The sequence below is a fragment of the Gasterosteus aculeatus genome, chromosome 7 (assembly GCF_964276395.1).
Source record: "Gasterosteus aculeatus chromosome 7, fGasAcu3.hap1.1, whole genome shotgun sequence".
NCBI classification, from domain to species: domain Eukaryota; kingdom Metazoa; phylum Chordata; class Actinopteri; order Perciformes; family Gasterosteidae; genus Gasterosteus; species Gasterosteus aculeatus.
The window spans coordinates 128,683-145,171 of record NC_135694.1 but is presented as its reverse complement, the minus strand read 5'-3'; the positions used below and the strand labels follow the sequence as shown (position 1 = coordinate 145,171).

The window sequence follows — 16,489 nt, the reverse complement described above, 5'->3', positions numbered from 1 at the left end:
GAAGAGGTGTGTCTTTAGTCTGAAGATGTGAAGGCTCTCTGTGGTCCTGATGTCTTCAGAGACCTCCTTCCACCATTTAGGAGCAGGACAGCAAAGAGTGGAGATCTAGTCGAGTGTTTTGCTCTCAGTGAGGAGGAACAAGCAGTTTATCACATGCAGAGCGGAGAGGTCAGAGGTCGGGATGTCGGGTTGGACCAGGTCCTGGATGTGAGCTGGACCCCATCCATTCACAGCACGGTACATGAGCACCATGTTTAGAACTGGATGAGCCACCGGAAAACAAGAGGTGATGAGAAGATAGGGGTGATGGGAGGTAGATGTGATGGAGGAGGTGGGGATGTTGGAGGTAATGAGGAGGTGGAGAAAGTCAAGGTGATGAATGTTAAATAGTTATATTTTAATGTTAAGAAAAAGTCTTTGATATTTAATAAAACGGTTAAACGTGTTCATCTTCATCACCATCATCATCTTCGTCTCCCGGTCCTCACAGCGCAGGCGCCTCTCTTTGGACGCGCACGCGTTTTGCTCGCTCCAGGCTCGTTCACGCGCCGGGCCGTCGTCCCGGTGAGCTTCAGTACGCGCACAGTTGAGAGTCTTTGTTCAGAGAAGAAGAAGAAGCGTCCTGCAGTTGATGTTGAGATAACTGAAGAAGAATCACGTCCGTAGAAGTCGGAGTTCCTAACTTTTTTATCTGCTAACTGCGCGCGCGACCATTGCCTGCGTGTACTGCGCATGCGCTCACCGCGGCTTTTTTTCTCCTATGTACAATGGACCGATTGTGTCACCAGACACGGCTGTGACGTCACCGGAGCGGAGGGAGGCGTGCGGCCGCTGAACGCGCTCATAACCAGGAGAGGCGGGAACGCGCTTCAGCTCGATACATGAACGTGAGTGTTTGTTTACAAGATGACATCAGAGAGGTCGGACTTAATGATGAACATCACAACTAAATGCATTCTTCTTAGATGTTATTGATGATATGTAGTTGACTGACACGGTGGTGTGTGATTGTGTGTCTGTGTGCACACATCTGTTCGTGTAGGTCATAGCTTTTGTCAGCTGCAGTTTGCAGTGATGAAAGAATAATAGTGTATAAAGTAACTTAACGGGTGTTAAGAAAATGTTGTGGATGTTCTATCTATGAATAGAATATGAATCTGTATCATCTGAAATAGACAGTGATTGTGTTTTTCACAGCTGAAATCCTGCAGAACCTGAACTCAGCATGCATGCGCACACACACACACACACACACATTACTCCAGGTTGTGCAACAGGCAGCAGGATGAAGCAACAGTAACAGAATGACTCAGAAAACCAGAAGTAAAGAAGAAAAGTTTGCGACGGACAATGTCTGTAAGAGGAGAGACAGACAGACAGGATGTGGGGTGAGACAGACACTGAATCAGGAATCAGGAATCAGGAAACATTTATTTGCCAAAATATGCTAAATATACAAGGAATTTGTCTTGGCGGTTGGTGCGCGACAGTAGACAGACAAGACAACAGTGCACAAGTAATAAAATAAAGTGGAATGAAATGCTGATGCAATGGGTTAGTAGAATAAGGCTATGGGTTAGTATAAAACAAGAGAATAAAGTTAAACATTTTAAATATTAAAAAGTTTAAAAGAAAAGTATTAAGCATAAAGTGCACTAACGAACAAGTAACAGACAAGAGACAAAGTGACGAGTGACGACGAAGTGAGAAATGACAGTAAAGTGACATGTGCAGTGTGAAGGGGAGTGACCGGTGGAATGTTATAGTCAGTCAGTGGGGGACCGCCTCTGTTGATGAGCCCGACTGCCGACGGGAAGAAACTGTTGGTGTGGCGGGAGGTCTTAGTCCTGATGGACCTCAGCCTCCTGCCAGATGGAAGGGACACAAACAGTTTTTGTCCGGGGTGAGAGGGGTCGGCTACCATCTTTTTAGCTGCTTCAGAGACCTGGAAGCGAACAAGTCCTGCAGGGACGGCAGATTGCAGCCGATCAGCCTCTCTGCAGAGCGGAGGACACGCGCGAAATTCTCCCACACTACTCCTCCTCTCGCTTCACTCACTCGACTAGATCTCCACTCTTTGCTGTCCTGCTCCTAAATGGTGGAAGGAGGTCTCTGAAGACATCAGGACCACAGAGAGCCTTCACATCTTCAGACTAAAGACACACCTCTTCAGACTCTACCTCCACTAACACACTAACTAACTGCAGCACTTACATTGGACTTATAACGGTTCTTATCTACAGCAAGTTGTAAACTGGTTTATTTGATGAAAATGCACTTTTTTTCTTGTTCTTCTGAGTTTGTGTCCTTATGGTTGAAATGTTCTTATTGTAAGTCGCTTTGGATAAAAGCGTCAGATAAATGACGTGTGATGACCATAAGAAGAGAGAGAGACAGGATGTGGGGTGAGACACTGTTGTTTAACCTGCTTGTGTCTGTAATAAAGCCGATTCTCTTTGTGTTCCAGTGATCCTGCAGAGTGTGTGTGCGTGTCTGTGTGTGTGTGAGAGGATGAGTGGTGGTAAAAAGAGGAGTGGCTTCCAAATCACGAGCGTGACCTCAGACAGGGTGGTCCTGACCGTCCTCCAATCAGCAGCTGCCTCTTGCAGCCCTCAAGGAAGCTCCTCCCAGCCCACCACACCCTCTCTGAAGAGGAAATACATCTCCCATGATGCCTTTGGGCACGGGGTGGGGTCTTCCTCCAGGTTCAGGGTGGTGAGGCTGGCGGTGGGAGGGGCCTGTGATGGTGGGCAGGGCGAGCCATATCGCAGAGGGCGATGGACTTGCACAGAATTTATAGAGCATCTGGAAGGGGCGGGGTTTAGGCGGGTGATGGACTCTATGAGACACGCCCACTCGCTAGAGTCCCTGGAGATCATTGGCCAGGACACAGACAGAGGCGGAGTCCACTCCCATTACGCCGGCCACCTTTTAGCTCAGCCAATCAGAGGAAAGGAAGAAGCGAGTCTGATACAGCTGAGTGGGCCATCTTCACTAACACACCAAGAACCAATTATCCGGCTCCTGGATTGGAAAGAGCCAATGGGAGCTCAGGGTTCTGACTCCAACCCACCATGTCCTTTGACCCGCCCCCGACACATCCCTCCTCCGCTACGATTGGACGTCGACTCTGCCGGCCGGGTAAGGACCAGTTTTTATTGGCGTAAGTGAGCCACTGTGCGTCTTATTACCCGCTCATCTGTCTGTCTCTCTGTGCCAGTCTGTCTTCAGGCTGTCTCACTCTCAACCAAGCTCCCCCCCCGCTGGAGCATATCATCCCCCTTTGACCCCTGCTCGAACACCAGCAGTCTTCAGTCTGGACCAAGCCATCTTCAGCCTGCCGGGGGACGCAAGGTGTGTATAGATCACGATACCAAATTATGACTTTGATATTATACCAGCCAAAATATCCCTGGGGTCGACATGGGGTCGCAGGGGTAGAGAGGGTGCGCTGGGAACTGCAAGGTTGATGGTTCGAGCCCCGGCTGCTCCATGTACAGCTGGGTTCTCTTTTTCACTCGGCATCTGTTTGACTGTTGACTGTCTGTGGGATAAACAATGCTTATATTGTCACATTTTATCTTAATTCATGGAATAATTATTTTTCCTTAACTGAAAAAATAAAAACAATTGAGGGTGGATCTTCACCTAATTGTTTTTATTTTTTCAATACATCAAGTGTGTATTATTTGGTAAAATTTTGTGTGCATTCTGACCTCATGATCATATAGGCCCACGTTATTTTGCATGTATATGCCTTATATGAAGGCATAAGGATATAAGGCATGTTATATAAGGCATATAAGAAGATGCCTTATATGACATGATCGACATGAGTAAGATGCTAAACCTAAAGGTGTTCATTCAAAAATCAAACTGATGCTGGAATAAAATAAAATAAAATTTCACTACACTAGCTGACATATCATATGCTCAGAACCCATAGCACTTATTAAAAGTGCCGATGGGAAACGCCATTATGAGGCTAAATGAGCACCTCCAGGTGAGGAGAATGGCTCTGACTACATTCAGGAATCAGGAAACATTTATTGCCAAAATATGTCAACATACAAGGAATTTGTCTTGGCGGTTGGTGCGTGACAGCAGACAGTGTAACAAAAGACAACAAGACAGCAGTGCACAAGTAATAAAATAAAGTAAAATGAAATGCTAATGCAATGGGTTAGTAGAATAAGGCTATGGGTTAGTATAAAACAAGAGAATAAAGTTAAACATTTAAAAAAGTTAAAAAATATTAAGCATAAAGTGCACTAGTGAACAAGTAACAAAGTGACGAGTGACGACAAAGTTCATGCTCAGGTTTAAAATCCTGGCAGGACGAGCTAGAGCTCAATTCTCCAACTGAACTGAATTTAAGCAATTTAAGCAATAAGGTACGAGAGGCTGTACTTTATCGTCAATAATGTTACAGTTCAGTGTGTGCGGGAGAACTGTCAACAAACAAACGCAAGACGAATGAAGCATCCTGAAATGCACTGATTTACATCACATGCCGTTTATCTGACGCTTTTATCCAAAGCAACTTACAATAAGTGCATTTCAACCATAAGGACACAAACTCAGAAGAACAAGAAAGTGCAATTTCATCAAATCAGCCAATTTACAACTTGCTATAGATAAGAACCATTATAAGTACAATTTAAGTGCTACAATTTACAGTAGTTACAGTAGTCAAGGTGGGCGATGACAAGAGCAGCACCTGCGCCGCCTTCTGAGTGAGAAGGTGACGTGTTCTCCTGGTGTTGTAGAGCGAGTATCTACAGGATCGTATTGTCGCTGTAATGTTGGGAGTCAGGGAGAGTTGGCTGTCAAGTCTCATGCCGAGGTTTCTAGCAGTCAAAGTCGGCGTTGCAAAATTAACAGTCAGGTCCTGATTAATTCAATTCAATTAATTTTATTTTGTATAACCCAAAATCGCAAAGAGGGCTTTACAGTCTGTACAAATGTGACTTCCTCTGTCCCGAAACCCTCATATCAGCACAGGAAAACTCCCCAAAAAATTAGGAACCCTTCCATGGGGAAACAAAAGGGAAGAAACCTTAGGGAGAACGTGAGAGGAGTCTCCTGGGACGGACAGACTACAATGGATGTCATGTGTACAGAACGAACTATTTAAAATATGTGTAATAAAAATTCCTATGACAGAAATTATTCAAGTAATTGCGAGTAGCAAGCCAGGTGTATGGCAGGACCACTGCAGGGGCAACCACCATCAGATAGAACCACCATCCACAGAAGGTGTGGGGAGGGAGAGCACAGAGACTTCAGAAAAGGGTAATGTTGATTTATGATGACAGTAATAGACAGTAATAGTTTGGATTAATATTTAAAGTAATGATGATGATGATGATGGCAGCAGCAGGTGTCAGCAGGGCCATGGCAGGTGTCAGGACCAGGGTCCAGAAGGATCTACGATTTACGAAGACCTGCAGGCGAGAAAGCACAAAAACACCCTGAAAGAAGCTGAATTAGTAGAAGGAGAGCGTGAGAGAGGAGCTCGGTGTGTCCTAAGAAGTCCCCCGGCATTCTAAGCCTATAGCAGCTTAACTAAGGGCTGGTCCGGACTAACCTGAGCCAGCCCTAACTATAGGCACAATCAAAGAGGAACGTTTTAAGTTTTACTTTAAAAGAGCTGACCGAATCTGCCCCCCGGACTGAAAGTGGAACCTGGTTCCACTAAAGAGGAGCTTGATAACTGAAGGCTCCGGCCCCCAGCCTACTTTTTAAAACCACAGGAACAACAAGTAACCAGCATCTATGGAGCGCAGTTGCCTTGTAGGGCAATAAGGTGTTACAAGCTCTTTAAGATGCGACGGTGCCTCACCAGCAAGTGCCTTGTAGGTGAGGAGAAGTACCTTAAAATCTATTCTTGATTTAACAGGGAGCCAGTGCAGAGAAGTTAATACAGGAGTGATATGATCCCTTTTCTTAGTTCTTGTTAATACACGTGCTGCAGCATTCTGAATCAACTGGAGAGGCTTAAGAGATTTACAAGAGCAGCCCGATAACAGAGAATTACAGTAGTCCAGTCTGGAAGTGACAAACGCATGAACTAATTGTTCTGCATCATTCTGAGACAGGAAGTTTCGATATCTTAGATGTTAGATATTAGATGAAAAAGGCAGTCTTTATATGGAGGTGAAGGACATATCCCGGTGGAAGAGAACTCCAAGATTCTTGACGGTGCTCCTGGATACCAGAGCAATTCCATCCATAGAAACTCTATCACGTGACAGCTGACCTCGAAGGCGCTCTGGGCTTATCAAGATAAGCATTCTGAGCATTTCTGAGTTTAGCATCAGGAAATTGCAGGTCATCAAAACTTGATGTCTCATGACATGCTTGAAGTCTAACAAGTTTAGGAGAGAGATTAGGAGAACCTTTTCCCGGAAGGAGAAGTTTAGTCTTGTCAGGGTTGATTTTCAGATTGTCAGCGGACAGAGAAGGGAGAGAGCAGAGCCTGAGATATCAAGTTCCTGAAGGGAGGAAATGAAGATCTGGTGTTTTACTGTGTTAAATGCAGCAGAAAGGTCCAGAAGGACGAGGACAGAGGAGAGAGAGGCAACAGGGTGGAGTTGCTCTGAGACAGCGAGGAGAGCAGTCTCTGTGGAATGGTCTTGAAGCCTGACTGGTGGGGGTCAAGGAGGTTGTTACGGTCGAGATAGGAGGAGAGTTGGTTAGTTTTAGACAGAAAGGGCAGAAGAGAGACCGGTCTGTAATTGTTTTTCCTCAGATAGGTTTCTTCAGGAGAGGGTTGACTCTTGCCTCCTTCAGAGAGTTGGGGAGATGGCCAGATAGCAGGGAAGTGTTAATGAGACCAGCCACAAAAGGAAGAAGGTGAGGAGCGATAGAATGTAGAATATGGAATGGAATGGGGTCAAGAAGGCAGGTGGTCGGACACTTGGTTAAGAGACAGGGGGGTGAAAGAGGGAAGCGAGGGCGATAGCGGCGAAACATTAGTAATAGGCGATGGGTTTGAGAAAGAGGAGTGTATGTCAGCTATTTTTTGTACTTTTATTTGTGTAAACAATTCAAACAAATGAGGTGCTTTTTGAGAGCAGTATTTGTTTACACAGTAGCAGTCTATTGATCTATGGATCCATCATCTATCGATGCATCGATGCATCAATATTTTATATATGGATCAACAACCTGTGCAGCAATAATCTATCTATGGATCAATCATCTATTCATGGATCAGTAATCTATCTATCAACAATCTATGCATCAATAATGTATCTCCATGTTTTTGTCCCTGCTGCCGCAGTCTTAGCCCCGCCCCCAAATGCTGTCATTGGTTGGGACATGTGATGACACCCCCCACATTTGCTTAATATTTGACTCAGTATGAGGAATTCATGGATGAATGAAGCCTTGTGTTCAGACTCATTCTGAGTGGGCGGGAGCAGAATCTCACTGCCGTGTTTCTATTGGCTGTGTCAGTGAGTGGGCGGGGGCTGGAATGAGAGCAGCTAATCGAAGAACAGAGAGGGAATGTGTGTGTCTGTGTCTGAACATGATGTCTCTCACTCGTCAATATCTGGACGTCCTGAGGCCGCTGCAGGGGATTAGCCAGGGGTTCTAAGGATGGACAATCACAGACAGCCTTGGTGGAGGACCGGAGACCAAAACCAAGGATAAGGGACAATAACAAGGGACAGCAAACTGGAGTTATTTCCTGTTTTTTTGATTGCCTTTCAACCACGTCCTAATTGGCCAATCTGAACTGTGATTGGTTTGCTGTAGCTGAGCTCTGATTGGCTGGTTATGTTTGTGGGTGGGCTGTGATTTGGAGATGTATCGTGGTGCAAGTAAGATCGTTTCTGGGCGATGGCAGCCTTCGTCTACCCTGACTGACTCCGCCCCTCGTCCTTGTCATCAGCGGCGTCCTCCGTCAACCCCGCCTCTCCCGCTCAGGACTCTGCAACTTGTTGCTAAGCAACCCGAAACGACCGTTGTGTTACGTGATCGGAAGAAGCCCAAAGGTCAGGTATCAGGTGTCAGGGAGTCCTGGCCGGGGGCCGGGCCGATGACCTTCGAACCCAAATCCAAGAAGAGTCAGAGGATGCCGGCTCCACCCGCCTTGGCTGGACCAATTGCGGAGGCCTTGTCTAAAGATTCCATCCAACCACACCCTCACGTGAACGTGGCAGCCCTGTTCCCCGCTGCCCTACACCCTCATTGGTCAGTCCCCATTAGAGAATCGCTCAGTGGGCGGAGCTCTGACGCCATTATGATGTCACATCTGCTGCTCTGCCACAGGTAGCCATGGTAACCAGGTGTGCTCAGATTCACCTGGAGGTCGATGTTAATAAAAAGTTAGTGATGATGACTTCGTATGTGCATGAGTACTTTGAGCCAGTACTTTCTTCATCTGTGTGTATTAGTACTTTATGCTAGTCGTCCAACTGTATGCATTAGTGCTATTAGCTAGTACTCTCTCCCACCACCGTCTTTGTTTCACCTGTCTCTCTCTCTGTGTCATAGCAGCTCCGGGAGCAGTCTGATCGCCATCGACAACAAAATTGAGGCAGCTATGGTGAGACAAATTCCCTTTGTAGTTTTACCAACATTATTATATATACAGTGTATTTACTATATATATATATAATATATATTTATAAGGACTGTCAATAGGTATGTATGCCTATTGACATGTATGTATGTATGCCATATTTCTGGCCAAAACTTCTAATTCATGATGGTTATGTTGGCCTTAAAGTATTACAATGCAGTGATTTTCAAAAGAATTATAGCGCCACCTATTGTCATAGGTAAATGCAAACGTTTTATCTCCTAGCCCTTTTATATATCAGCCTTACATTTTTGCAGATAAGCCTTGGCATACACATTTACAGTTAAAGATGTCGTTACTTCATATGATTTTGAAAATATATCTGCCAGGTCTCTACTCAATCAAAAAGGTGTGTGGTTGACAAGGAAATACTTCTCTGTGGAGGAGAAGTTGGTTGATGAGCACCCGTTCTTTGCCTTAACTGAATGGAAGCGATATATATATATTTTACTGACTTTTTTGTTGTGTCAGTACAGCAGGGCCAGTGGCCTAGTGGTTAGGTGTTTCGGTTATCAAGCCAGCGACTGGAGTTTGAGTATGTGATTCAATGATTATCTTCGGCAGTCCTTGTAGCAGCGAGGCTATGGTTTGAGCAAACTCTTCTCAAGGCAGTCTATTCCTTTGCTTTAAGTCACAGTATTTGTTTGCTCGGAAGGAGCCCTCACATTAATATGTGGAAACAAAGGGCAGAAACTGATCCAGTTTACTCTCCACGGTGAGGGTGCTCCTGCTCTCCACATCCTCACTGGAGAGAAATGATCCTTTCCATGAAAGCAGAGTTCTTTGCTGTCACTTGACCACAACTCTGCTCTCTTCAGGAAACCACCTACGTTGTCAGTTTAAATATTGGTCATTTTGTTCTGCAGAGACACATTCAGTGTGTTCAGTGGGCAAAATATATCTGCCAGGCCTCTACTCAATCAGAAAGGTGTGTGGTTGACATGTTAATACCTCTCTGTGGAGCAGAAGTTGGTCCCATTCTCTTGTGTCAGTACAGCAGGGCCAGTGGCCTATTTACTTTTTACTTACTTACTTAGTAAGTCTATGTCTATGTATAGCAGGGCTGGTAGGCCAGTGGTAAAGCATTTCACCTTCAATGCTGGACACTTGGGTTTGAATTCCACATGCGCCATTTTTGAATGCAAGTCTACTTTTACTTAATGAGAATGGTGTGTAGTAGTACGTACTGCAGTGGTCCCCAACCACCGGTCCGTGGGCCGTTTGGTACCGGGCCGCACCACAGAAAGCTTGTATATATTTTTTTTCTGAAAAATGTTTTATTTTGAAAATTGACCGGATTTTCCACACCAATCAGGTGTAGAGACCGTGGTGACTGGCTCCGCCCCCTTACTGTCAGAAAGAACAACAGCGAGCGCGTAGAAAACACCTTCGAGCGCGAGCAGACACTCTCGAGCGAGGAAGTTCACGTTCTGCGAGCGAGCGAATATCTTGCGCGAGATGGACTTTTGCTCGCGGATGTTTGATTTACGCATCAACCTGATTTGCGCTCTCGAATTTTGAGAGTGATTTGCCGCCATACTCACCCCACTTGGAGTAATGGAGTAATTCCTCTGCAGTTCTCTGCTGTATGTCGCACCACTATTTGTTTTTCCTCTAATGCAAAAAGCTCCCTCCATCGTGATGTAACTGACTGCAGCTAGCCGCTGTTTCGTTTCCGTGGTCAACGAGGTAAACAAACAAATGTTAACTAAAGTTAAAGTTCGGCTAGATTAAATATTAATCTAGGCCACATTTATTGCATAGAATAATGCATTAATGTTGACAGCCCTACTATAAATATATATATATATATATATATATACACTGTATTTACACTATATATATGTATTGTATATACATAATAATATAGCAGCAGTGGTATTATTGTTATTATTATGTGTGTGTGTGTTTGTAGGACCTGGTTAAGAGTCACCTGATGCTGGCAGTCAGAGAGGAGGTGGAGCTTCTGAGGGAACAAATCAGAGAGCTGCAGGAAAAGAACCAACAGCTGGAGAGAGAGAACCAAATCCTGAGAACACTAACACACAATCTACACAGCACACACAACCCCTAACACACATTAATACACGTACAGAGTAAATACAATATACAGAGTAAACACAACACCTAACTCACAGTATGCACACAATAAACAAGACACACATTGTGCACAATACACATCATGTAACACACAATATACAGAATATACATAGCACACTGACCTGAGAGCGTTGTCGTGGTAATGAGTGGAACAAGCTGATAATCAGATTAAAGAGGACCCTGGTAACCATGACATCTGATGATGATGATAGAGCGTAGAATCTTATGAATTAATAAAGTCTTAACTACAGATCTTGTGTTGTTCTTGATGCTCCAGACCGAAGACGTTCTATAAAGAACAGTTCTGATTTTTGTCCATTATACCAGTTTACCCCAGTTTGTTGTACCAGTCTCTTTACTCCAGTTAATACCAGTTTACACCAGTTTGTACGGCGTACAGGAGGGACACAGCGTGCAGGAGGTACACATTGTATAGTAGGTACACAGCGTGCGATTCGGCTGTCCCTTTCCGTTGGCTTCTTTAACGCCATCGAACAACGCAGTCTTCCTAGCGGCGATTTGTAGGACACATCTGATCTATCCTATGTGGCTGGGCCACATAGGATAGATCAGCATATCCCAGTATGCAGTGCGTGTTGACGAGGATAGAGGCAGGTGAGCTGTCTGTGGTGGAAGCGGGAAGTTCACTTTTAAATGGAAGTAATAGAATTCACTTGAATATCTACAGAAATATAGCAATGTTATAATATATAACATCACGTTAGTTTATAAAATAACTGAAGTGACGTGACGTTGGTAACCCATGTTATGTTTTTAAATATTTGAAAACAAACTGCTTTTTGTCACGGTGTGGATCTGGGTTTTATTTTGTAGTTTCCTGCCTTTTGTGTTTCTGGGTTCACTTCCTGCCTTGTCCTGTCATCCCCTGTGATTGTCTGCCATGTGCCTGATGGTTTCCGCCTGTGTCCAATCACCTGCACCTTTGCACCTCTGTGTATTTAATCCCTGTGTGTCTCGTCCTTTGTCGAGTCATTACGTTGTATGTGTTTTGGTTTGGTCCTGGGGGTCCGTTTCAAGTAGGAGGTTTAACAAACTGTGTCAAACCCTTAACTTTGAGTTGATTTACCCTGAGATTTCGGTTTCAGGGGTCCGTTTGAAGAAGCAGGTTAAGTGGAAACTCAGAGTTTGTTAACCCTGAGATGAGGGAAACTCTGGGTTGAGCCAGGTACAAGTTTCTCACGGCTCTGCATGCAGCAGCTTTACTAATATTCTAATGTTGTAAAGAAAACTGCCGTTTGCAGAAAAACGTAATACTACGCAAAGAATCTGCTTCGATGTGAGAGTATGTCCACGATGGGGGAACGTTAGTTATATGAGGACGGGTGCGGTTATGTACATGTTTTTGATGGACCGTGAAGAAAAACGATACCATTTAAACAAGTACTTATCTGGAAATGACAATATATCTAATCAATATAAAAAACAATATTTCAGTTACCATGGTGACGCTGCTCCTAAATGGTGGAAGGAGGTCTCTGAAGACATCAGGACCACAGAGAGCCTTCACATCTTCAGACTAAAGACACACCTCTTCAGACTCTACCTCCACTAACACACTAACTAACTGTAGCACTTACATTGGACTTATAATGGTTCTTATCTACAGCAAGTTGTACATCGGCTTATTTGATGAAATTGCACTTTTCACTTGTTTCTTGTTCTTCTGAGTTTGTGTCCTTATGGTTGAAATGTTCTTATTACATTACATTACATTACATGTCATTTAGCTGACGCTTTTATCCAAAGCGACGTACAATAAGTGCATTCAACCATAGGGTACAAACTCAGGAGAACAAGAAACAAGAAAGTGCAATTTCCTCAAATAAGCGAATTTACAATTTGCTATAGATGAGTGACGTCACAAGTACAATTTAAGTGCTGCAATTTGTTAGTCTTTAGTCGAGGTAGAGTCTGAAGAGGTGTGTCTTTAGTTTGCGGCGGAAGATGTGAAGGCTCTCTGCGGTCCTGATGTCTTCAGAGAGCGCGTTCCACCATTTCGGCGCAAGGACAGCGAAGAGTCGAGACCTAGTCGAGTGTTTTGCTCTCAGTGAGGGAGGGACGAGTAGTTTTGCAGATGCAGAGCGGAGAGTGCGGGTTGGGATGTAGGGTTTGACCATGTCCTGGATGTAAGCTGGACCCGATCCATTCACAGCATGGTACGTGAGCACCAGTGTTTTGAACTGGATGCGGGCGGCCACCGGTAGCCAGTGAAGAGAGCGGAGGAGTGGAGTAGTGTGGGAGAATTTCGGAAGGTTGAAGACCAGTCGAGCTGCTGCATTCTGAATGAGCTGCAGAGGTCGAATGGCGGTGGCAGGGAGACCTGCCAGGAGGGAGTTGCAGTAGTCCAGGCGGGAGATGACAAGAGCCTGAATCAGTACCTGCGCTGCCTTCTGAGTGAGAAGGGGACGTATTCTCCTGATGTTGTAGAGCGTGTATCTACAGGATCGCGTTGTCGCAGTGATGTTGGGAGTCAGGGAGAGTTGGTTGTCGAGTGTGACGCCGAGGTTCTTAGCAGTCGAAGTGGGCGTTAGCACAGAGTTTCCAAAGTTGACTGTCAGGTCCTGGGTAAGCGAATCTTTTCAGGGAAAGAAGTAGTTCAGTCTTGTCGGGGTTGATTTTCAGATGGTGGGCGGACATCCACTGAGAGATGTCAGTTAGACAGGCAGAGATCCGAGCCGCCACCTGGGTGTCCGAGCGAGGGAAGGAGAGAATTAGTTGGGTGTCATCGGCATAGCTGTGGTAGGAGAAGCCATGCGAGCGAATGACAGCGCCAAGAGAGTTGGTGTAAAGCGAAAACAGGAGGGGACCCAGCACGGAACCCTGAGGAACTCCAGTAGTAAGAGGACACGGTTCCGACACAGATCCTCGCCAGGTTACCCGGTAGGTGCGGCCATCGAGGTAGGACGAGAGAAGGGAGAGAGCAGAGCCTGTGACACCAAGTTCTTGAAGGGAGGAAATAAGGATCTGGTGGTTGACCGTGTCAAATGCAGCAGAGAGGTCCAGAAGGATGAGGACAGAGGAGAGAGAGGCGGCTCTAGCAGTGTGGAGTTGCTCAGAGACAGCAAGGAGAGCAGTCTCTGTAGAGTGGCCTGCCTTGAAACCTGACTGGTGGGGGTCAAGGAGGTTGTTACAGTGGAGATAAGAGGAGAGTTGATTAAAGATAGCACGTTCAAGGGTTTTGGACAAGAAGGGAAGAAGAGAGACCGGTCTGTAGTTGTTTTCTTCAGAAGGGTTGAGGGTGGGTTTCTTCAGGAGAGGGTTACATTACATTACATTACATTACATGTCATTTAGCTGACGCTTTTATCCAAAGCGACGTACAATAAGTGCATTCAACCATAGGGTACAAACTCAGGAGAACAAGAAACAAGAAAGTGCAATTTCCTCAAATAAGCGAATTTACAATTTGCTATAGATGAGTGACGTCACAAGTACAATTTAAGTGCTGCAATTTGTTAGTCTTTAGTCGAGGTAGAGTCTGAAGAGGTGTGTCTTTAGTTTGCGGCGGAAGATGTGAAGGCTCTCTGCGGTCCTGATGTCTTCAGAGAGCGCGTTCCACCATTTCGGCGCAAGGACAGCGAAGAGTCGAGACCTAGTCGAGTGTTTTGCTCTCAGTGAGGGAGGGACGAGTAGTTTTGCAGATGCAGAGCGGAGAGTGCGGGTTGGGATGTAGGGTTTGACCATGTCCTGGATGTAAGCTGGACCCGATCCATTCACAGCATGGTACGTGAGCACCAGTGTTTTGAACTGGATGCGGGCGGCCACCGGTTGCCTCCTTCAGAGAATTGGGAAAATAGCCAGATAACAGAGCGTTGTTGATGAGAAAGGTAAGGAACGGAAGAAGGTCAGGTGCGATAGATTGTAGAAGATGTGATGGAATGGGGTCAAGAGGGCAGGTGGTCGGACGGGCAGAGGTTACTAGGGTAAGAATTTGGTTAGGAGAGAGGGCGGTGAAAGAGGGAAGTGAGGGCGAAAGAGGTGAGGTCGGTGGGACGCGAGAAGTAGGTGGTGGGTTTGAGAAGGAGGAGCGTATGTCAGCTATTTTCTTGGTGAAGTAGTTGACAAAGTCTCCCGGAAGAAGGGTGGAGGGGGGAGGAGGGGTAGGGGGTTCGAGGAGATTGGAGAAGATCGAGAAGAGTTTTTTGGGGTTAGAGAATGAGGATTCGATTTTGGACTGGTAGAAAGAGCTTTTGGCAGCAGAGATAGAGGCAGAGAACGAGGAGAGGAGAGATTGAAATTCAAGCAGGTCGTCAGGTCGTTTATATTTACGCCATCTCCTTTCCGACGCTCGCATGGTGGCTCTCATGGCACGGACCGGTTGAGACAGCCACGGAGCCGGAGGGGATTTGCCAGTCCGTCGTGTCGTAAGAGGGCAGAGAGAGTCTAGAGAGGAGGAAAGAGATGAGAGGAGAGTCTCTGCAGCAGCGTTCGGATGCAAGAGTGAGAAGGAGTCAGTTGAAGGGAGAGCTGATAGAACAGAGGATGCCAGCGAGGAGGGAGAGAGGGAGCGAATATTGCGACGAGCCGGTATAGAGTTAGTCAATGAAGGAGGTTTGTTAGTTATAGAGAGTGGAAGGGAGTAAGAGATGAAGAAGTGATCAGACACATGAAGTGGAGTTACAGAGAGGTTAGTGGTAGAGCAGTTTCTAGTAAAGATGTAGTCAAGGTGATTGCCGGCTTTGTGAGTAGGAGGAGAGGGAGTGCGTGACAGAGCGAAGGAAGAAAGTAGGTGTACGAGGTCAGATGACTTCTCTGTCTGGATGTTGAAGTCACCCAGGAGGATGACCGGAGGACCATTTTCGGGGAAATTAGACAGGAGAATGTCCAATTCTTCCAAAAAATGACCTAAGGAGCCTGGCGGACGGTAGAGGACAATGATGGTTAATTGTACCGGGTGAGTGATTGTTACAGCATGGAATTCAAAGGACAATGGGGTGGCTGGTGGTAGAGGGTAGAGAGAAAAGCTCCATTTGGGTGAAATGAGTAGACCTGTGCCACCACCCCTACCAGTGGGCCTGGGAGTGTGGCTGAAGGAGAAGGCGGAGGAGAGAGCGGCTGGGGTGGATGTGTTCTCGGGTGTGATCCAGGTCTCGGTCAGAGCGAGGAAGTCGAGTGACTGCTGGATAGCAAAGCCGGAGATGAAGTCAGCCTTGCGAGTCGCTGACTGGCAGTTCCAGAGACCTCCTGTGACGAGGTGCTGGACGTGTGAGGAGCGGGTGGGATAGGAGAGAGAGGAGAGGTTACGATAGAGAGCAGATCTAGCCCGAGGCCTGTAGTATCTGCGGGAAGAGATTCGAACAGGCACGGGTGAAGGGGTCAAACACATTATTAAAAATAGCAGAAGAAGGCGCCGCATTCAGCCGCCCCGAAGACTGCCACGAAAGACTCCCTTGTCTTTGTTCTGCTCGTCTTGACTGCCACGAAAGACTCCCTTGTCTTTGTTCTGCTCGTCTTGACTGCCACGAAAGACTCCCTTGTCTTTGTTCTGCTCGTCTTGACTGCCACGAAAGACTTCCTTGTCTTTGTTCTGCTCGTCTTGACTGCCACGAAAGACTCCCTTGTCTTTGTTCTGCTCGTCTTCGTCCTGCGAGGATAAACAAACTGAACAAGTTGTAAGTCGCTTTGGAGAAAAGCGTCAGATAAATGACATGTGATGTAAACAGACAACCCAGAGTTTGCCTCATCTCAGGGTTAACAAACTCTGACGGTCCACTAAACGCACTTCTTGAAACGGACCCCCGGTCTGTGTTTTGCCCCTAGCCATTTTTGTTT

At 46.1% G+C, this 16,489-nt stretch overlaps 1 protein-coding gene across 7 annotated transcripts; it reads left to right on the top strand.

Moving 5' to 3' along the window:
• Positions 1-486: 486 nt before the first annotated feature.
• tsc22d4 (TSC22 domain family member 4) lies at positions 487-10,946 on the top strand. Of its 7 annotated transcripts, XR_013468205.1 has the most exons (6): positions 1,247-1,388; positions 2,468-3,141; positions 3,221-3,354; positions 7,904-8,205; positions 8,512-8,560; positions 10,512-10,946. XR_013468205.1 is itself a non-coding variant. In XM_078105885.1 (5 exons), the coding sequence occupies exons 2-5, from the start codon at positions 2,512-2,514 to the stop codon at positions 10,668-10,670; spliced, it is 972 nt and encodes a 323-aa protein (XP_077962011.1). In that variant the 5' UTR covers positions 487-887; positions 2,468-2,511; the 3' UTR covers positions 10,671-10,946. The 7 variants fall into 7 exon arrangements, 6 of the variants coding, with proteins under 6 accessions (XP_077962011.1, XP_077962010.1, XP_077962008.1 ...); XM_078105885.1 differs by lacking the exons at positions 1,247-1,388; positions 7,904-8,205 and adding an exon at positions 487-887; XM_078105884.1 differs by lacking the exons at positions 1,247-1,388; positions 7,904-8,205 and adding an exon at positions 487-887 and having other exon boundaries at positions 8,509-8,560.
• Positions 10,947-16,489: the final 5,543 nt, after the last annotated feature.